General features: G+C 48.8%; 1 protein-coding gene across 1 annotated transcript in view; it reads left to right on the forward strand.

Annotated features, from left to right (window-relative positions):
* The window catches only part of LOC143995841 (BOS complex subunit ncln-like), a 92,884-nt gene that overhangs the window by 5,399 nt on the left and 65,558 nt on the right, over window positions 1–21,927 (forward strand). The window contains exons 3-9 of the mRNA XM_077490561.1: window positions 371–515; window positions 5,117–5,211; window positions 5,341–5,427; window positions 9,116–9,219; window positions 9,361–9,449; window positions 14,183–14,322; window positions 18,955–19,136. Of these exons, the coding sequence (XP_077346687.1) occupies window positions 371–515; window positions 5,117–5,211; window positions 5,341–5,427; window positions 9,116–9,219; window positions 9,361–9,449; window positions 14,183–14,322; window positions 18,955–19,136 (842 nt within the window). The remainder of the gene's footprint in view (window positions 1–370; window positions 516–5,116; window positions 5,212–5,340; window positions 5,428–9,115; window positions 9,220–9,360; window positions 9,450–14,182; window positions 14,323–18,954; window positions 19,137–21,927) is intronic.

Genomic DNA, 21,927 nt, shown 5'->3' on the forward strand with positions numbered 1-21,927 from the left:
CTGTACAGCACTGCGGTATATGTCAGAGCTATATAAATGTATAATAATAATAGTGTGTGACTGTGGGGGGGGGGGGACGGGGACATTAGAGTGTAAGCTCCTCTGGTACAGAGACTGATGTGACTGGCTCAGTGTTCTCTGTACAGCACTGCGGTATATGTCAGAGCTATATAAATGTATAATAATAATAGTGTGTGACTGTGGGGGGGGGGGGGGACATTAGAGTGTAAGCTCCTCTGGTACAGAGACTGATGTGACTGGCTCAGTGTTCTCTGTACAGCGCTGTGGTATATGTCAGAGCTATATAAAGAAGTAAATTCTTCCAGACCACAGCTCCAAGATTTAGTGACCTTCTGTGTGTTCTGCACAGGAATTTGTGGATCGGGAGATGGAAATCCTCAGGAACGAGACGCTGTTTCCCGTCTATTTTGCGATAGAGAATGATGCTCTTCTGGAAATGTATGAGGAGACAAGGTCCGTGTCTCATTCTCTGACCTCTGCCTCAGCCTGGGAAGGTAAGTGTTAAAACGGTTGTAAACCGCAGTTGTGTGGCTCGTGAAAAAACCCCCCAAAAAACCTGCAAGACAATGGCATAATGTGCTAGTATGTGCTAGGGCTGGCATGTTCCCTTCGTCTTCCTTCAGGGTTCATGCGCTCCGGCTATGTGATTGCCGGACCTGCAATGACATCACTCCTCAGTTTCGCCACAAAGCTCTGAAGGTCCGGAAAGGACCTTGTGCTGGTGACATAACTGGCTGCATCCAGGGCAGGGCCGTCTTTAATATTAATCTTTAATATTAATCTTAAATATCAATTAATATAATTGATTGGACCCTGGGCAAAACTTTTCTTGGGGCCCCCCCCTCATGCAGTTTTGCTCTCCTCCTGCTCTGAGACATACAATAAATAGCAGCTAGACTCAAAATCAATTTACCGAATCAGATAAGGAAGCTATTGCGATTGGTTGCCAGAGGTTACAGTGCATCATTACCGCTCACTGACTGGTTGCTAGAAGTTACAGCACATGATTTCTGCTTGTTGATTGGTTGCTAGAGATTAATGTGGATATGACCTCAGGAGGGCATGATATACGTATCAATGCCACCGGCCACCCCTATTTACATATGAATGCCGGTAATTTACATGTAAACACAGGGTCTGCAGGGGAGTCATCTCTACACAATAATAGGGCAGAGCTGGGCAGCATTAGTAGCAGCACTTCACACTGAGAAATTGGGACACAGCACAGGACTAAAACCTCAAGGGACAAGGGAATTTAAACCAGGATAGTTGGCAAGTATAATGTAGCTGCTTTGGGCCCCACAACAATGACAGGGCCCAGGGCAGCTGCCCCTTTTGCCCTGCCTTAAAAACAGCCCTGATCCAGGGTGAATTTTAGGGATCCCCCCCCCCCCGTTCTGTTCTGTTCACCCCAGAACATCTCCAGCAGGCAAAAAGTTCTTGCGAATATCCAAGTCTATGGGACACAAACATGAAAAATCCAAAGTTCTCATTTTAAAGGCTTATATGCAAGTTATTGCCATAAAAAGGGTATGGGAGCCCGGGTACTGCCCCAGGGGACATGTATCAATGCAAAAAAAATGTTTTTAAAATGGACGTTTTTAAAGGAAAAGTGATTTTAAAGATTCTTAAAGTGAAACAATAAAAATGAAATATTACTTTACATATTGTGCCTGGGGGGTCCCCTTAGTCTGCTTGTAAAGTGGCACATCTGTATGATGTGTAGAACATGCTGCAGCAATAATGACATTTCTAAAGGGAAAAAATTTATATAAACTTGCTTGCAGATGTAATTTATTGCCTACTCCTGGCAATATAGATGAAAAAAATGAAAAAAAAAAAATGGCGTGGGGCCTGGAATGGATTTTAAGTGGAACTCCACGCCAAAATTAAAAAATAAATTGGCGTGGGGTCCCTGCCAAAATCCGTACCAGGCCCTTATCCGAGCATGCAGTCTGTCAGGTCAGGAAAAGGAACCATACCAGGCCCCATCAATCAGGCTACCCCACGGACCCAAAAAATGGCAAAAAATGAAAACGTTCCGCCCCTATTGGAGGCCTCCCGTCAACTGCTCTCTCTTCGTTTTGACAGCTCTTATATAGGCAAGGGGGCGAGGCCACCCAGTGATGTCACATGATGTCAGAAGGGGGTGGGGTCACCCTATTCATTCCAATTTTCTTTTTCTTTTTTTAATAAAGGATGTGTAAAAAAAACTGTCTCGTGGTTTTCACTTTTTGATACTTTTTTGGTGAATGGGTAGGGATACGATGTACCCGATACCCATTCACATGGGGGGGGTGCCAATTCTGGGGGTCCCCTTTGTCAAAGGGGGGCTTCCATATTCCAATAAGACCCCCCACCTGCAGACCGTGAAAACCACTGGCCAGGGTTGTCGGGAAGAGGCCCTTGTCCCCATCAACATGGGGACAAGGTGCTTTGGGGGGCACCCTTCCCATGTTGAAGGCAAGTGGCCTGGTATGGTTCAAGAGGGGAGGCCCTCGCTCGTTCCCCCCTTTCCTGGACTGCCGGGCTGCCTGCATGTTTAAGGCCCCATTCACACCTGAGCGTTTTGTAGCCTGAAGCCTGAAGCTGCAAAACGCTGGAGGGGAAAAAAAATCTATTATTCTCAATGGAGATGGTTCACATCTCCACTCCATGTTGCCTGGAAAGTTCTGGACCCTTTTTTGTCGCTCAAATCGGGCAGATTTGGGCGTTTTTCTTCTTTTTACATTGGTGACCTTTTGCCCTGCACAAAATCGCGGCAAAATGCAGTAAAAAAAACCATGGTAAAATTGCGCGATTTTCTGCCTGAAAATGCTACGTTCAGGTGTGAATAGAGCCTAAGGGCCTGGTATGGATTTTGAGGGGGGACCCCACACCATTTTTTTATTTTGGCGTGGAGTTTCCCTTAAAATCTATATCAGACCCAAAGGGGCTGGTATGGATTTTGGAGGGGGGGCATGCTGTTTTTTTTTTTTATTCTGTCATAGGGTTCGCCTTAACCACTTCAATACACTATATTATATACTCTGCACTGCACTATATATTCTACACTGACTGCACTGTATTATATAATTCTACACTGACTACACGCTCAATCCACTGATTAACCTGCCTAATCTCTCTCCACTATAACACTACATATGGCCGCCATGTAAGCAGCCTTATATAGTGTGGGGCGTGGACTAAGCCCCTGAGCCATGATTGGCCGAAGACACCCTGTCAAATCGTATGTCAAATTGCGCTGATGTAAACGGGAGCTTAAACAGAGTTGTCTTTCTGTTTGGCATTTAGTCTTCCATCATCTGAAAATGGCCAGGTGTGTTTTGGATTTTTTTTTTTGGGGGGGGGGGGGGATAGAAAATTTGTATATATTTTTTTAATTTTGTTATAAAATTTTAAAACGGGTAATTTTTGTCTGTCATTGATGTACGCTGATGAGGCGGCACTGATGGGCACTGATCGGTTACACTGATAGGTAGCACTTCTAGGTGGCGCTGATTGGCACCACTGGTGGGCATTGATAGGTGGCACTTGTGGGCATTGACAGGTGGCACTTGTGGGCATTGATAGGTAGCATAAATGAGGCATAATTGCCTCTTCCTTTTCAGGACCAATGTCCCTTTAAGATGAGCCGGTGATAGTTTTTTTTTCTCCTCAAGCTGACAGCGCAGGAGAAAAAAAAAAGCCGATTACCGAGCTTTTGTTTTGATCATGTGATCAGCTGTCATTGGCTGACAGCTGATCACATGGTAAGGGGCCGGGACTCGGTGATCACAGCGCGCTACGGCCGTGCCCTACAGGGCGCGCACAGGGAACGTGCACAGGGGAGGCCCTACAGGGCGCGCACAGGGACCGTGCACAGGGGAGGCCCCACAGGGCGCGTACAGGGAACGTGCACAGGGGATGCCCTACAGGGCGCGCACAGGGAACGTGCACAGGGGAGGCCCTACAGGGCGCGCACAGGGGAGGCCCTACAGGGCGCGCACAGGGGAGGCCCTACAGGGCGCGCACAGGGAACGTGCACGGGGGGGCCCTACAGGGTGCGCACAGGGAACGTGCACAGGGGAGGCCCTACAGGGTGCGCACAGGGAATGTGCACAGGGGAGGCCCTACAGGGTGTGCACAGGGGAGGCCCTACAGGGCTCGCACAGGGAACGTGCACAGGGGAGGTCCTACAGGGCGCGCACAGGGAATGTGCACAAGGGAGGCCCTACAGGGTGTGCACAGGGGAGGCCCTACAGGGCGCGCACAGGGAACGTGCACAGGGGAGGTCCTACAGGGCGCGCACAGGGAACGTGCACAGGGGAGGCCTCCCGGGAATTCAGATCCGCAATGTGGCCGTCATTTGGCCATAGCCCGGATGTCAAGTGGTTAATGTGGACCTGTAGCACTTAATATTATAGTTTATTATTTATTATATAATCTTTCGGTGTAGCAGCAATCATATTATGTTTTTATTATTATTTTTATTGTTATTCATTAATAATAATTTGTTATGTTCCATTTGTTTAGATACAGCATTCATCATTTCGGATAATTCGTAACTATGGATAAATTCGTTACGTTCACTAACAGCCAAATTTGAAAGGAAATTTCAATAGCTAGTAATAGTTAAGTTATTATTAGTTAGTTATGATTGCAAATCGAAAAATTAATAAATTCAAAAATCCGAAAATAAGAAAGAAAATCCGAAAGAGTAACAAATGACCCAAAAAATGAAAACAAAATAACCCCAAAAACAAACAAATTTTTCGGCAGTGCACACGTCTAGTTCTTACACTGCCTACTTTTCTTCTTCACAAACCCAACTATGGCGACAGCTAGTTGCCAATTTCTGGACCCACACCAGACTCTCTGGTGACCCTACCCTAAACCACTATTTCCTAAATTCTGCACTGAACAGACCAGTTTTGATTTCTTGTGTGGATAAAACGTTGACAAAAATTTATCGAGAAAAAGCAAACTGCATTTGCACCATCAAGTCGATGTCCCTGCCAATACTGGCTCTACTGTGTCTCACCAAGCTGTCCAAAGAGAAAAATCATCTCTGTGAATATTTAGGGCTTCAGGATTCTAATTCTTTCTTTTGTAGTCTTGTTTGGGATGGTGATGGGAAGCGGCTTCCAGATGACGACCAGCGAGATACAAAGTAAACCCATTGTTCACCCCGTCATCATCACCCTGGAGGTACGTGGCTCCCCCACCGTTGTCAACTCCCATGTGCAAGGATGAATGTTCTTCTGGCTCTGCAGGGGCGTCATCTTGTCCATTTACACTCCGAGCCACGTTAATATCAGTTATTATGAATTTTCACAGGGACAGCTGATGGGACGCGGCAGCGATACCGCTGAGCTGCCTTCCGTTGTGATCGTCGCCCATTATGATTCATTTGGAGCCGCTCCGGTAAGTGATTGCTGAGGAAATAACACACATCATCCCAATGGAAACTGTGGATAAAATGAAAAAATGACATAATACAGTCAAGTACCACTGTATAGTATTCCTGTTTACTCCTCCCCCAGCAAATACATGCAAAAGTATGTAAGGGGGTGAGGAGCTGGGTCAGCATAGACATTAGACAATCCAAAAAGAAGAGCGGGCTATCACATGCAAGGAGGGAAGGGGGAAGTGAATGTTCCCGAAACAGTCAGACTTTCTAGCAAGTATAGAGGCACATTGCAACTGAATATAAAAAAAAATATGGAAAGGAACAGTACTGCAAGTAATCATTCAATTTTTGTCTGCTTTTACCTGTAATTCTCTATGCTAGCGACAGGGTCTCTTTAAAGCTCTTTCCTAAATCGAAAATGGACTTTTCCTGTTAAAACTTAATTCCGGGCAGAACAGTTATAATAAAAACGCTCCTCCCCCAAAGCTGAAGAAGGATCTATAATAGGAAAAAAAAAAAAACGGCGTGGGGTCCCCCCAAAATCCATACCAGACCCTTATCGGAGCACGCAGCCTGGCAGGATGAGCAAGTGACCCCCCCTTACAGAACTATACCAGGCCACATGCCCTCAACATAGGGGGGTGTTTTGAAGCAGGGGGTTCTGCCCCCCCTCACCCCAAAGCACCTTGTCGCCACCATGTTGATGGGGACAAGGGCCTCTTCCCGACAACTCTTGACTGTGGGTGTGGGGGTCTGCGGGTATGGGGCTTATCGGAATCTGGAAGCCTATTTTAACAAGGGGTATTCCAGATCCAGCCCCCCCCCCCCCATGTCAATGAGTACCCCTACCCATTCACCAAAAGAAAGTGTCAAAAATAAATAAAAACAGTAGACAGTTTTTGTTTTTTTTTTACTATTTTTGTAATAAAAGAATTGCCAAAAAAGAAAAACAACGCCCCCCGACCCCCAATGTAGATCCGCTGCCACCGCAGGACCCCAAAGAAATCTGCTCCACTGTCATTGAAGGCTGACCACCTACTGCAAGTTCCGCCATTTGACAGTTCTTATATACTTGTAGGTAAGGGGCGGAGCCACCTGGCAACGTCACCTGGTGGCACTTCCCCCTTGTAACATCGCTGACCCAGCATGCACCGGTCAGTGATGTCTCAAGGGGGCAGGCCACCGGGTGATGTCACCAGGTGGATTCACCCCTTACCTATTTAGAAACAGTCAGATGGCAGAACCTGCAGTAAACGGTCATTCTTCATTGATGCCGGAGCATTTTTTTCTTTTTTCGGGTCTGGCAGGCATCGTGATTGATGATGGATCTACAACGGGGGCATTGTTTTTTAAATTTTGACATTTATCTTTTTAATAAAGGAATGGTCAAAAACCCTTGTAGTGTTTTTATTTATTTTTTGCAGTTTTTTTGTGAAAGAGTAAGAGTACAATGTACCCCTACTCATTCACATGGAGGGGCTGGAATCTGGGGGCTTCCAGATCCTGTTAAAGGGGCTTTCAGATTTCGATAAGCCCCCTGCCTGCAGACCCTCACACCCAGCTCCCAGGGTTGTCAGGAATAGGCCCCCTCTGCCAAAGCACCCACCCCCCCATTTTAAGGGCACGTGCCCTGGTATGGTTTAGGAAGGGGGGTACATTGGGGTAGAGGGGGGCCTCTTCCCGACAACCCTGTGTGGTGGATAGGGGTTTAGTATGGATTTTAGGGGGGACCCAAAGAACCTGGTATGGACTGGGGGGGGGACCCCACGCTGTTTTTTCTTTCAAATAGCTAGGTGCCGATAATTCCAACCGCGAGTCAATTTAGCAGCAGCAGGTTCTTTACAGATGCGCAACTGTGCAGGCAAGCTAAGGGGACCTCCTAGGCACTGTATTTAAAGGCATTTTTCATTTTTATTGTTTCACTTTAAGCATAATTAAAATCATTGCTTCTTTAAAAACAATATATATATATCTTTTTAATGTTTGCATTGATACATGTTCTACAGGGCAGTACCCCAGACCCCCTTACCCCTTTTATAGCCAATTACTTACACATAAGCCTTCAAAATGGGGACTTCAATGGAGTTTGCGGTTCTGGGCAGAACTTTTCCCCTGTTCATGAGTCCTGCTGCAAATCAAACAGGGGGGGGGGTGTTTGGCCCATCTCTACTCACTAGCAGTGATGGGGCATTATTCCTCCCATTGACATCAAGGATGGGACATTATTCCTCCCACTGACACCAATGATGGGGCATTATTCCCCCCATTGACACCAACAATGGGGTCCTATTCCTCCCATTGACATCAATGATGGGGCACTATTCCTCCTATTGACATCAATGATGGGGCACTATTCCTCCCATTGCCACCAATGATGGGGCAACATTCCTCCCACTGACACCAATGTCCAACAACCGTAAAGTCTGAAAGGAAGTAAACTGGCCCTTTGTTTAATTTGCAGACCCCTGTTATAGAGTCTTATATAGGGTATGCTGTACAGCCACATGTTACCCTGCCTACATCATCAGGCTTGCACTGTAATCAGAGAAGAAGACCAGACAGACAGCTGAAATACTGTGTAATGTTGCATCTGCTGGGAAATATCCAGCATTAGATCCTTCCTTAGCAGGTGTAGGAAGAGACCTTTTTTTATTAATACTTTACTGTCTTGCTTTAGGCGCTCTTATTCTAATGCCGTGTACACACGACCGTACTTTTCGACGGACTAGGTCCGACGGTCTTCCCAACAGGACTTCCGGCGGAGGTCCAACTGACGTTACAAACGAACAGACTTGGCCACACACGAACGGACTAAGCCCTTGTACACACGGTCGGAGATTCCGACAACCAAATCTGTCTGATTAATTCCAGACGAGATCCGGAAGTGATGTTGCATACACACGGTCGGACTAAGTTGTCGGAAAATCCGATTGTACATAACGTGATGACGTTATTTCATTACAACGGGACTACGTTCAGGCTAGTAGCCAATAGCTTTGGTCTATGAATTTGATCTGAGCATGCGTGGCACTTTTTCCATCGGAGTAGGCTACACATGATCGGAGTATGTCCGATCGGAGCATTTTGTCAGAAAATATTTCCGGCAAGTTGGAAAAGTTGGTCCGACGGATATTCTGACGGAAACAGTCCGATGCATACCACACACAGTCGGAATATCCGACAAAACGCTCCGATAGGAAACATTCATACAGAATCTCCGACCGTGTGTACAAGGGCTAAGTCTGTTCGGTTTGAACGTGATGACGTTGATGGGACTAAACAAGGAAGTTCAATAGCCAGTAGCCAATAGCTGTCCTCGTGTCGTATTTGGTCCGTCGGACTAGTACATAGACAAACGGTTTTCCCAATTTTTAGTCCGTCGGAGTTGAGTCCATCGGATAGATTTGAAACATGTTCTATTTCTAGGTCCGTCTGATTTTTTTCCTGAAAAACGATTAGACTAGCCCACACAGGATCGGATTGTCCGATGGACTGATCCCGTCGGACCTAGTCTGAAGGAAAGTCCGGTCGTGTGTACTCGGCATTAGCCATGGAATAGGCTTAAATTCCTAACAAAAATCAATCAACCTTGGGTAAACCATGTGACCCATGCCATCACATGACTTGTTGCAGGAGTAAGGCATTCCCATGGACAAATCTTGATAATAACTACAAATATCATCTCTTTGGTATCCCTGGCAGTACTTGGCTTATGGAGCGGACTCCAACGGCAGCGGGGTGTCAATGCTTCTGGAGATGGTTCGCCTCTTTCACTTACTGTACAGCGACTGGCGGACTCAGCCCAGGTCTGTATTGTCTTGTTTTTAAAGTAATGGTTCTCTATAGAATGATAGATAACTACACAATAACAAATACTGATGTACATAGGTGGGCATATATGGATAAGACAGTCCATTGAGATACACATGTGTTGTGTTTTATTTAAGGTATAACATGGTGTTCGCTCTAACCGGAGGTGGGAAGTTCAATTATCATGGAAGCAAACGATGGCTAGAGGAACATCTGGACCATTCTGGTATGTGCATACCCTGGACATTGGTAGAGTCTGGCACTAGGGTATGTGCCTTGGTATTCTGGGCCTCCTTTGCAGTAATTATTGTAGTCTACCCCATGAATGGTTCTTAAACAAACACATCAATTTTGGTTCATATTTTTTAAGCAATAATTATACATTTAAACTGGACCTCCAGCCTTACCTTTAGACTTGTACAGTTTTACCGGCTCCTCTCCTGTACTGAAATGGCTTACTTCAATTTCACTGCACCCTGTGAGCTTCTCATATGCAGAAAATCCACATTGACAAAATGTATATACAGAACAAAGTGCTGAAGTGTTTAGACAATGACCAAGGAAACAGTTCAAGGCAGTTTTATAAATACAAAAACTATCCAAATGCAATTATTGAAAGCAAAGTAACAATCCTGATCTGTTTAAAATAAAAATCCCTACTGAACCAATCAATAAAGCTAACCTATACATTTATTGTACGTCTCCATACACCTCGCTCACACCAAAGACAGGACTGAAATAGAACAGATAAAATCTGCTGGTTTGAGTTTCAACCAACCATATCTATTTCCTAGAGTAGGGGTCCTCAACCGTAGTGAGACAGGGGCCTGGGATATTTTTCTGAAACTTTACATCTCACAATAATCAACCATATTGTTTCCTAGGGCAGGTATCCTCCACCCTAGTGAGACTGGAGCACATGAAATTCTCCCAAAACCTATCATGCCCGAAGAGTTAACCATATATGTTGCCTAGAACAGGGCTCTTCAACCCTAGTGGGATTGGGACCCATGAAATTCTTCCAAAATCTTCCATGCCCCAACAGTCAACCATATTTGTTGCCTAGAACGGGTGTTCTCAACCCTAGTGGGACTGGGGTCTGCAAAGTTCTTCCAAAACATTCCATGCCCCAACTGTCAACCATATCTGTTGCCTAAAACAGGGGTCCTCAACCCTAGTAGGACTGGGGCCCATGAAACTCATCTAAAACCTTTCATGCCCCAATAGTCATCATATCTGTTGTCTAGAGCAGGTGTCCTCAACCCTAGCGGGACTGGGGCCTACAAAGTTCTTCCAAAACCTTCCATGCCCCAACAGTCAACCATATCTGTTGCCTAGAACAGGGGTCCTCAACCTTAGTGGGACCAGGGCCCAGTAAATTCTTCCAAAAACTTCAATGTCCCAATAGTAAGTTTATACTCATACATTAAAAGCATGGGAATGTAAAATAGTGATCCATTTGTTACAGACAGCTCCCAAGCTCTGTTTATCATGAGCCAGCAGTTTGCTCTCCCATCGTGTCAAGAGTACAGTTTTCAGAAAATCTGTCCACATCCTGGTGTTAGGACCCAGTTAAAAGGAGCTACCAGGGGGCAGGAAGAGGTCAAATAGGGAGCCTTCATTCAAAAATATAAGTTACTGTAATTTTAATAGAAAAAATGAAAGAATAACCCCCCCCCCCCAAAATCATTGGTGCCATTGAGATAGTGGCTCCCCGAGGAGAACAGCTCCCAAATCAATGGAGTTAATAGGATAATGGCCCCCAGAGAATAGCCCCCACATCATTGGTATCAGTGGAATAGTGCCCCCTCCAGGTGAGAATAGCCTCTCATTTCATTGTTGCTGGTTAGGTAGAATACCTCTTTAAATCATTGGTGTCAGCGGTGGCTCCAAATGGAGAATGGCCTTCAAATCTTTGGTGTGAGTAGCATAGTGGCCCCTAGGGGAGAATGACTCTTTAAATCATTGATACCGGTGGAATAATGATCCCAAGAGAATATACCAAATCATTGGTGTCAGTAAAATAGTGGTCCCCAAGGTAGAATAGGCCCCAAATCATTAGTCTCAGTGGGGCAGTAGCCCTCCCGGGGAGAATATCTCCTCAAATCTTTAGTGTCAGTGAAATGGCTCTAAAAACAATTGGTGTCAGTGGGATAATGGACCACTTTCCGAGCCTGATGTGACGGCAGTAACTACTGGAGCAGACAGAAGGCTGCAGATCGGGAGGAGGTAGTTCTGAGAATGGAGTGGCAATGGGAACAGTTCTGGGAATTCTTAGGCCGCGTACACACGCGCGGACTGTTTGCCCAACCTTGTTCGTCAAACAGTTTGGGCAAACAGTCCGCTCAAAATTTGCATGAGCGGACTTGCCCACACACGAGCGGACTGTTTGACGAACAAGGTTGGGCAAACAGTTCGCTCAACTCTTGAAATGAACGGACTCGCCCACGTAAGGCGGAGGCAAGTCCGCCCATTTCGAGCGCGTGTACAGGTAGGCGGGGCCCGCGAAGGAGACGTCGCGGGCTCCGCCGCCTGGAATGGGCTTAAAGGGGAACCCCAACGCCGAAAAAAATCGGCGTGGGGGTTCCCCCCAAGTCCACACCAGACCCTTGTCCGAGCACGCTACCCGGCCGGCCAGGAAAGGGGGGCGAGCGAGCGCGCCCCCCCTCCTGAGCCGTACCAGGCCGCGTGCCCTCAACATGGGGGGGTGCCTTGGGGAAGGGGGGGGCCGCGCGGCCCCCCCACCCCAAAGCACCTTGTCCCCATGTTGATGAGGACAAGGGCCTCTTCCCGACAACCCTGGCCGTTGGTTGTCGGGGTCTGCGGGCGGGGGGCTTATCGGAATCCGGGAGCCCCCTTTAAGAAGGGGGCCCCCGGATACCGGCCCCCCACCCTATGTGAATGAGTATGGGGTACAATGTACCCCTACCCATTCACCTGTGAAATAAAGTACAAATAAAAACACAACACAGGGGAAAAAAATATTTTATTGCACAGCCGGGGGTCTTCCGTCTTCGGGGGTCTTCTCGCCGGACTCCTCCGCTATGTGTGTGTAGCTCTTTTGCTAGCGGAGGAGTCCGGCTTTCTTCCTCCCCGCCGCCGGCCTCTTCTCCCGACTTCGGGGGTCTTGTCCCCCTCTTCGGTTCTTCTGCCGGGCCACCGCGCCTGGTCCGGTGGCCCGGTCTTCTGTCGCCGTCTTCCGTTCTTCTGTCGCCGCCTTCGGTTCTTCTGCCGGGCCACCGCGCCTTCTTGTAGCTCTTTTACAGGCGGTGGCCCGGTCTTCTGTCGCCGCCGACTTCCGTTCGTGTTCTTCTTCTTGTTCTTCTTGTTCTTCTCCAGGAGATGTTGACACGTCGCTCCCTCCGGCCGGAATGCCAGAGCCGCCCTGCGCTGTCACTTATATAGTGACAATGGGGCGGGGTCACATGGTATATGTCACATGGGTTGGTCACATGGGTTGATGTCACATGGGGACTATGACATCGTAAGGGGGCGGGGTCACCATGTGACCAACCCATGTGACATATACCATGTGACCCCGCCCCATTGTCACTATATAAGTGACCGCACAGCGCGGCTCTGGCATTCCGGCCGGAGAGCTCGTCGAGTCAACATCTCCAGGAGAAGAAGAAGAAGAAGAAGAAGAAGAAGAAGAAGAACAAGAACGGAAGGCGGCGGCGGCGGCGGCGACGACAGCGGTGACAGAAGACCGGGCCACCGCCTGTAAAAGAGCTACAAGAAGGCGCGGTGGCCCGGCAGAAGAACCGAAGGCGGCGACAGAAGAACGGAAGACGGCGACAGAAGACCGGGCCACCGGACCAGGCGCGGTGGCCCGGCAGAAGAACCGAAGAGGGGGACAAGACCCCCGAAGTCGGGAGAAGAGGCCGGCGGCGGGGAGGAAGAAAGCCGGACTCCTCCGCTAGCAAAAGAGCTACACACACATAGCGGAGGAGTCCGGCGAGAAGACCCCCGAAGACGGAAGACCCCCGGCTGTGCAATAAAATATTTTTTTCCCCTGTGTTGTGTTTTTATTTGTACTTTATTTCACAGGTGAATGGGTAGGGGTACATTGTACCCCATACTCATTCACATAGGGTGGGGGGCCGGTATCCGGGGGCCCCCTTCTTAAAGGGGGCTCCCGGATTCCGATAAGCCCCCCGCCCGCAGACCCCGACAACCAACGGCCAGGGTTGTCGGGAAGAGGCCCTTGTCCTCATCAACATGGGGACAAGGTGCTTTGGGGTGGGGGGGCCGCGCGGCCCCCCCCTTCCCCAAGGCACCCCCCCATGTTGAGGGCACGCGGCCTGGTACGGCTCAGGAGGGGGGGCGCGCTCGCTCGCCCCCCTTTCCTGGCCGGCCGGGTAGCGTGCTCGGACAAGGGTCTGGTGTGGACTTGGGGGGAACCCCCACGCCGATTTTTTTCGGCGTTGGGGTTCCCCTTTAAGCCCATTCCAGGCGGCGGAGCCCGCGACGTCTCCTTCGCGGGCCCCGCCTACCTGTACACGCGCTCGAAATGGGCGGACTTTCCGAGCGGGAACAGTCCGCTCATTTCGAAAGTACAGCGGACAAGCCCACACACGGGCGGACTGTTCGCTCAAACACAGTTTCAGCGGACAGTTTTTCGGAATTTCCGAAAGACTTTGTCCGTCCAACTGTCCGCTGAAACTGTCCGCTGAAAGCCCACACACGAGCGGACTGTCCACCCAAACACTGTTCAGCGGACAAGGTTGGGCGAACAGTCCGCCCGTGTGTACGCGGCCTTAGTCATTGTCAAGCACACCCCTTTTCCTCCCTCCCATTTAGAATGGCTGCTGCAGCTAGGAGGACTGAGGAAATAAGTTGAAAAAACGGTTTAGTTTACTAAGATATACCATCAGCAGTTTGAATGGTCCATTGCCATGACTATTGGATACACTGATTTGGGTGTTATCCACTGTACTCTTTTACTTTCTCTCCTAGAAACCAGTGTCCTCCATGAAAACGTGGCATTCGTCCTGTGTTTGGACACCCTGGCCAATGGTGACTCTCTCCACCTTCACGTATCTCGGCCACCACAAGAGGGCAGCACACAGTGGGAGGTCCTGAGGCAGCTGCAGCTGGTACACCAACCATTTCTAATATGTGATTAGTCTCATCAGTAGGTGACTGGGAAATGTCAGCTTGTCCACCCCCCACCTCCCCCCCCCCCGCACTTTTTCTTTTGGAAAACCTAAAAGCTAAGTCTGTAATTCTGCAAGCCAGGGATTCCTAACTCCACACAAGTGGTGCATTTTTTATGTGTTTTGCGGTTCTTATTTTATCACTGTATATAGCTGGTTGCTAAACAGGGGACCGGTAATCTGTCTGTCGCATCAGCATCAGCTGTCAGTGGAGTTCCCCGCTGAAAGCTGAATGTAAAAAAAATAAACAAATTTTCAGTCAAAATTAATTTCTGAAAAAAAATGGTGTGGGGTCACCCTCAAAATCCATACCAGACCCTTATACAAGCATGCCTCCCGGCAGGTCAGGAGAGGGAGGTGACGAGGGAGCGCCCCCCCCCCTCCAACCATAACAAGCCGCTTGCCCTCAACATGGGGGTGGGTGCTTTGGGGCAGGGGGGCTCTGCACCCCCCACTTCCAACAACCCTAGCCGCTGTATTCTCCTTCCCGCCATCTCTTCCCGCTGTCTTCTCCTTCCCACCGTCTCTTCTTGCCGTCTCTTACTGCTGTCTTCTCCCTCCCACCATCCCTTCCCGCTGTATTCTCCTTCCCGCCGTCTCTTCCCGCTGTCTTCTCCTTCCCGCTGTCTCTTCCCACTGTCTTTTCCTTCCCGCCATCTCTTCCCGCTGTCTTCTCCTTCCCGCCGTCTCTTCCCGCTGTCTTCTCCTTCCCGCCGTCTCTTCCCACTGTCTTCTCCTTCCCGCCGTCTCTTCCCGCTGTCTTCTCCTTCCCACCATCTCTTCCTGCTGTCTTCTCCCTCCCACCGTCCCTTCCTGCTGTATTCTCCTTCCCGCCGTCTCTTCCCGCTGTCTTCTCCTTCCCGCTGTCTCTTCCTGCTGTCTTCTCCTTCCCGCCATCTCTTCCTGCTGTCTTCTCCTTCCCACCGTCTCTTCCTGCTGTCTTCTCCTTCCCACCGTCTCTTCCCGCTGTCTTCTCCTTCCTGCCGTCTCTTCCTGCTGTCTTATCCTTCCCGCCGTCTCTTCCTGCTGTCTTCTCCTTCCCGCCGTCTCTTCCTGCTGTCTTCTCCTTCCCGCCGTCTCTTCCTGCTGTCTTCTCCTTCCTGCCGTCTCTTCCTGCTGTCTTCTCCTTCCCGCCGTCTCTTCCCGCTGTCTTCTCCTTCCCACCGTCTCTTCCCGCTGTCTTCTCCTTCCTGCCGTCTCTTCCTGCTGTCTTATCCTTCCCGCCGTCTCTTCCTGCTGTCTTCTCCTTCCCACCGTCTCTTCCTGCTGTCTTCTCCTTCCCACCGTCTCTTCCCGCTGTCTTCTCCTTCCTGCCGTCTCTTCCTGCTGTCTTATCCTTCCCGCCGTCTCTTCCTGCTGTCTTCTCCTTCCCACCGTCTCTTCCTGCTGTCTTCTCCTTCCCACCGTCTCTTCCCGCTGTCTTCTCCTTCCTGCCGTCTCTTCCTGCTGTCTTATCCTTCCCGCCGTCTCTTCCTGCTGTCTTCTCCTTCCCGCCGTCTCTTCCTGCTGTCTTATCCTTCCCGCCGTCTCTTCCTGCTGTCTTCTCCTTCCCGCCGTCTCTTCCCGCTGTCTTCTCCTTCCCACCGTCTCTTCCCGCTGTCTTCTCCTTCCCGCCGTCTTCTCCTCCAGCTGTCCCTCCCCGCTGCTGTTTTCTTACTCGCTGCCGGTTACCCGCAAAAAAAACAAACAAAAAAAAACTGCTCTTGTTCTGTTGAGGTGTTCATCTGTTTTGTTGTCGTGCAATCTCTGCCGTCTTTTATATAGCAATGGGGGTGTGACCATCTGATGACATCACAGGAGAGCCTGCCCCTTGTGACAAACGTAAAAAAAAAGTAAAAGTGCAAAATGCATGAAAACTGCATGCAAAAACGCTGGTTTTAAAACACAAAATGCACTGAAAAACGTACCTGAAAAATGCATCGAGTGGAGCCTCGTACACACGATCGGATTTTACGCAGACAAAGCGTCAGACTTTTGTTCGAAGGGCGTGTGCCTGGATCATGTCTTGTCTTGCAAACGGCATACAATTGTCGGCCAACAAACACGTACTATGGGGTTTTTCAGATCTTTAGCGCCACCCTTTGGGCACCTTGTCGTGTTTGGTGAGCATTGATTCCGAGCATGCGTGTTTGTACTTTGGACTTTTGTCTGATGGACTTGTGTACACTGACAACAGACTGCCGTCCGTGGAAATTTTTTAAGCCTGTCATCCAACATTTGTCCCTTGGAAAGTCCGGCAACAATTGTCCTGACAGAACTACCTGACAGACCCCCACCGCCCCCACTCCCTGCCCCAACCAAAAGTGACTGAAAACATAGATTTATCAGTCCCTTTCTCTGCAGCCTCAGCTGCCCTGATGAATAAATAGGAAGTGCTCTGAGGCTTCCTGCAAATTCACAAACTGAAGCATAGTAAACAGTTTACTATGCTACTGTGATGAATAGACACAAGATTAATGCCCCATACACGCGGTCGGCATTTCCGACGGAAAAAGTCTGATCGGATTATGTTGTCAGAAAATCCGATCGTGTGTGGGCTCTATCAGACTTTTTCCGTCGGAATTTCTGATGGAAAAAGTTTGAGAGCTGGATCTAAAATTTTCCGACAACAAAATCCAATCAGACTTTTTCCGATCGTGTGTAGAGAATTTCCGACGCACAAAGTGCCACGCATGCTCAGGAAAAATTTGGAGACAAAAGCTATTGGCTACTGGCCTCTACATAGTCCCATCATACGTTTTGTACGTCAACTCATTCCAAACGATCAGATTTTCAGACAACTTTGTGCGACTGTGTGTATGCAAGACAAGTTTCAGTCAAAATCCATCGGAAAAAATCAGACGGATTTTGTGGTCAGAATGTCCGACCGTGTGTATGGGGCATAACTCTTATGCCGCGTACACATGACTGGTCTTTCCGGCTGACTAGGTCCGACGGTCTTCCCGACGGACTTACGGCGGAGTTCTGGCAGACTTTCCGAAACGAACGGACTTGACCACACACGAACAGACTAAGTCCGTTAGAAAGTCTGTTCGTTTTGAACGTGATGGCGTAAGACGGGACTACCCCCCCCCCCCCCCCCCCACACGATAGTTATTGAAAGGTGTGCTTTGTCTGAGCCCATTTCTCTGACTCTCAGGGGTGGGCACAACGAAAGCACACCCATGATGGCTCTCAGGGGGCTTGCACTGACGAGTCTCACCCCACACAATAACTCTTAGGGGGTGAGCACAGCCAAAGCACACCGACCAATGACTCTCAGGGGATGGGTACTGCCAAAGCACATTTCTTGGTGGCTCTCAGGGTATGGGCACAGACAAAGCCCATGGCTCTCAGGGGCCAGCACAGACAAAGCACACTTCTTGATGGCTCTCAGGGGGAAGGCACTGAAAAAACCCACTGCCCAATGACTCTCAGGGGATGGGTACAGCCAAAGCACACTTCTTCATGGCTCTCAGGGGCCGGCACAGACAAAGCACACCTATTAATGACCCTCAAGGGACGAGCACAGCCAAAGCACACTTCTTGATGGCTCTCAGGGGGTGGGCACAGACCAAGTCCAACTCTCAATAACTATCATGGAGCAGGGAACAGCCAAAGCCCACTTCTTGATGGCTCTCATGGGATGGGCAAAAACAAAGCTCACCTCTCAATCACTCTCAGTGGGCAGGCACAGCCAAAACACACTTTTTGATGGCTCTCAGGAGGCAGGCACTGACAAAGCCCACTGCTCAATGATGGGATGGGTACAGCCAAACAGGGGCGTAACTATAGGGGGTGCAGCAGTCACGACCGCAACTGGGCCCTGTGCTGCAGGGGGCCCATGCAGCCCCCTCTACATATGGCCGGCAGCAGCATAGGCAGCTAGGGGTACCAGTGCACCATGCACACGGGTGGCTGGAGGTGGAGGGTGATTAGGAGAGCTCCATGCTCGACTATCACACTGGCTGCTCTTTAGTTGTGCATTCCCTGCATGACCTGTGTCCTCGGTCGGCTCCTCAGAGTACCCCTCTCCTGCTCCATGCATTGCCGCTCAGTCCGATGTCTGTTCTCCCCAGCCTCATCTCTTCTGGGGACGGGGACCCCATCCTGCCTAGGGACAGTCCCCCAACGGGGCACCTAAAAATTAAAAAAAAACGAATAAAAAAAAAACTACTGATACCAGTGGTGGAACTACAGGGCTCACAAAGGTCATACCTGTGACCACGCCCTGGAGTTCAAATGCTGGACTCAGAGAGAAGGGCCCTGGCTGGGGTCCAGGGGAGCCCTTCATGGTTTCTTGCATCGGGGCCCTGAAGGTTCTAGTTACGCCACTGCAGCCAAAGCACATTTCTTGATGACTTTCAGGTAGTTGGCAGAGGTAAAGCTCACTACTCAATGACTCTCAGGGGGGTGCTCACAGACAAAGCACTCTCAATGACTCTCGGGGCGCTTGCTCAGATGAAGCACACCTCTTAGAGCAAACTGTGTGAACTTCCAGACTTTAATGTAGCTGCCATTTTGTCTTTCACTGGTTGTCTTCTCTTGCAGCTCTTATTCTTGTACTGACTGTTACCCTTTGCCATTCTCCAGGTCACACAGTCTCCTCCATTTCTGGGTCTGAATTTCTCATTCATCCACAAGAAGATAAATTTAGGGGAGAATTTCCTGGCGTGGGAACATGAGCAGTTCAGCATGCGCCGCCTCCCAGCTTTTACTGTGTCTCATCTGCGCAACCACAAGAGCGGGATGAGGAAGTCTATACTGGACACCAGGTAATCCAGGGTAATGGTTATGGATACCACATCATGCAGCCAGGAAAATTATATAAATGATGGGGTTACACTTCATTCCTTTATTATATATAGTTCTATAGGCAATAACTTAGTCAAAAACAAGAAGCAATGCAAATGGAGTTGTAAACCAGTATGTCTCAGACAGGGGCGGACTGACCATTGGACCAGCCGGGCACTGCCCGAGGGCCCCATGCCACTAGGGGGCCCCATCAGGGTTGCCAGCCTCAGTTAAACTAGGGACAGTATGTAAAAATGTGTGTTTTTTTTTTTACATCTGTCTCTGAAATGTCCCTTACTGACATCCTTTTGGTCTAAAAATCCAGAGATTATAGCTGCCCCATCTCTCCAGTACCTTCTCAGCCAATAGAAACACGTCTGTGTATACTGAGTGATTGTATACTGTGTGTGTGTTTGTGTATACTGTGTGGCCCCATAATCTCTGATTGCCTGGGGGCCCAGTTGTCAGTCTGCCCCTGGTCTCAGATCAGACACTGTGTAGGCTGGTCAGGACAGGCAGTCTGCAGGCTAAACTGTAAGCCCTTGTACACACGGTCGGACATTCCGACAACAAAATCCGTCGGATTTTGTCTGAAACTGGTGTTGCATACACACGGTCGGACAAAGTTGTCGTAAAATCCGATCGTTCGTAACGTGATGATGTTTGTACGTTACGACGGGACTACGTTCAGGCTAGTAGTCAATAGCTTTGGTCTAGGAATTTGATCTCAGCATGCGTGGCACTTTGTCCGATCGGAATTCTCTACAAAGTCCGTTCGGATCATGTTGTCGGAAAATTTTATAGCCCAGCTCTAAAACTTTGTCAGTTGGATATTCAGAGGACAACAGTCCAATGGAGCACACACATGGTCGGATTATCCGACAACATGGTCCGATCAGACATTTCCCATTGCAATGTCCGACCGTGTGTACGGGGGCTAACAGGTCATGTCTGGCAATACATAGTCCGAGTCTAAACACAGGTTGGGTCAGGCAACATTCAGACAGATTCAGGATGCAGGTCAGGCAATATTCAGGAAGAGTGATAACACAGGTCAGCTCAGGCAAAGTTCAGGTAGAATCATAACAAAGGAGCTGGTCAGCCAATGTTTAGGTAGAGTCGTGACACAGGTCTGGTCAGGCAACGTTCAGACAGATTCAGGATGCAGGTCAGGCAATGTTCAGGCAAAGTCGTCACATGGGTCAGGTCAGGCAATGTTCAGGAAGAGACGTAAAGCAGGAACAGGTCACACAATGTTCAGGGAGAGACATAACACAGGTCAGGTCAGGCAATGTTCAGGGAGAGGCAAACACAGGTCCGGTCTGGAAATGTTCAGGTAGAGTTGTGACACATGTCAGGTAAGGCAATGCTCAGACAGATTCATGACACAGGTCAGGTAAGGCAATGCTCAGGTGGAGTAGTGACACAAGTCAGGTCAGGCAATGTTCAGGAAGAGTCACAACACAGGTCTGGTCAAGCCATGTTCAGGCAGAGCTGTGCCACAGGTCAGGTAATGTTCAGGCAGAATCATGACACAGGTTAGGTCGGGCAATGTTCAGGCAGAGTCGTAACAAGGGAGCAGGTCAGGCAATATCATGACACAGGTCAGTTCAGGCAATGTTCAGCCAGAATTATGACACAGGTCAGGTTAGGCAATGCTCAGGCAGAGTTGTAACATAGGAAAAGGTCAGGCAATGTTCAGGCAGAGTCGTAACACAGGTCAGGTTAGGCAATGTTCAGGCACAATGATTGTCTATTGAGCAGGGTGTTGTTGGTTAGTCTTTTGGGTGGGGTGGTTTTGGTTAGTCTATTGGGTGAGGTGGTGTTGGTTAGTTTATTGGGAGGGGTGGTGTTGGTTAGTAGGGATGGGTTGAACGGACCCCTGTTCGGTTTGCACCAGAACTTTCGAATGCCGCAAAAGTTTGGACCTGAATAAAGTCAATGGGACCCGAATATCAAAAAACAAAAGTGCCCATTTTGAAGGCTTATATGCAAGTAAATTGGGCAAACAATGGTTATAGGGGTCCGGGTTTGTGAAAAACGTAATTTTTAAATGAGCAGTGATTTTTTATATTTTTTTTAAAGTGAAAGCATAAAAATGAAAAATTCCTTCTAATATAGTGCCTGGGGTCCCCTTAGTCTACCTGCAAAGTAGCAGATCTATACCATGTCTATAATCTGCTTCAGCAATAATTGACATTTTTTGGCGGCTTTATAAATGCATTTTCCCTGCAAGCTGCCTTTATTTTGCTCAGCAACATCTGGGGAGCCAGTGTGTATGATGAGGCCACAATGTAGTGCACAGGAAACAAGATTAGAGATTTTTGGGATACATTCTGGTGTTACTTTGAATTTGGATGGAAGTAACGGGTGCGTAAAAATTGGCCTTTATAGGGTTACGGTGGGAAGGCGCCACCGACACCCAGAGGCACTCTTGATGAAAGCAAAACTTGGCCTTGCTGTAGTAAATTGCAATGATATGCACCTGTCAAACAGGTGCAGAAAAATTGGTCTTTGGGTGTTAATTGTGCCATTAAACCTAAAATACCAAAAATATTCTTCCAGATTAAATGATTGAACACCCTCAAAGCTAGGCAGCCTCAAAGTCCTGCAGAGATTCCACATCCCAAAAAGTCTTAATCAGTGGCATCGGCATCAGGGGCTTCATAGCTGGTAATCCAGGACTGATTCATTTTTATAAAAGTCAAACGGTCCACGGAGTCTGTGGACAGACGCGTTCTATTATCAGTAACTAAACCTCCTGCAGCACTG

Source organism: Lithobates pipiens, unplaced genomic scaffold (assembly GCF_037356315.1).
Source record: "Lithobates pipiens isolate NorthernLeopardFrog02 unplaced genomic scaffold, aLitPip1_a1.2 Scaffold_19, whole genome shotgun sequence".
In the NCBI taxonomy this organism is placed as follows: domain Eukaryota; kingdom Metazoa; phylum Chordata; class Amphibia; order Anura; family Ranidae; genus Lithobates; species Lithobates pipiens.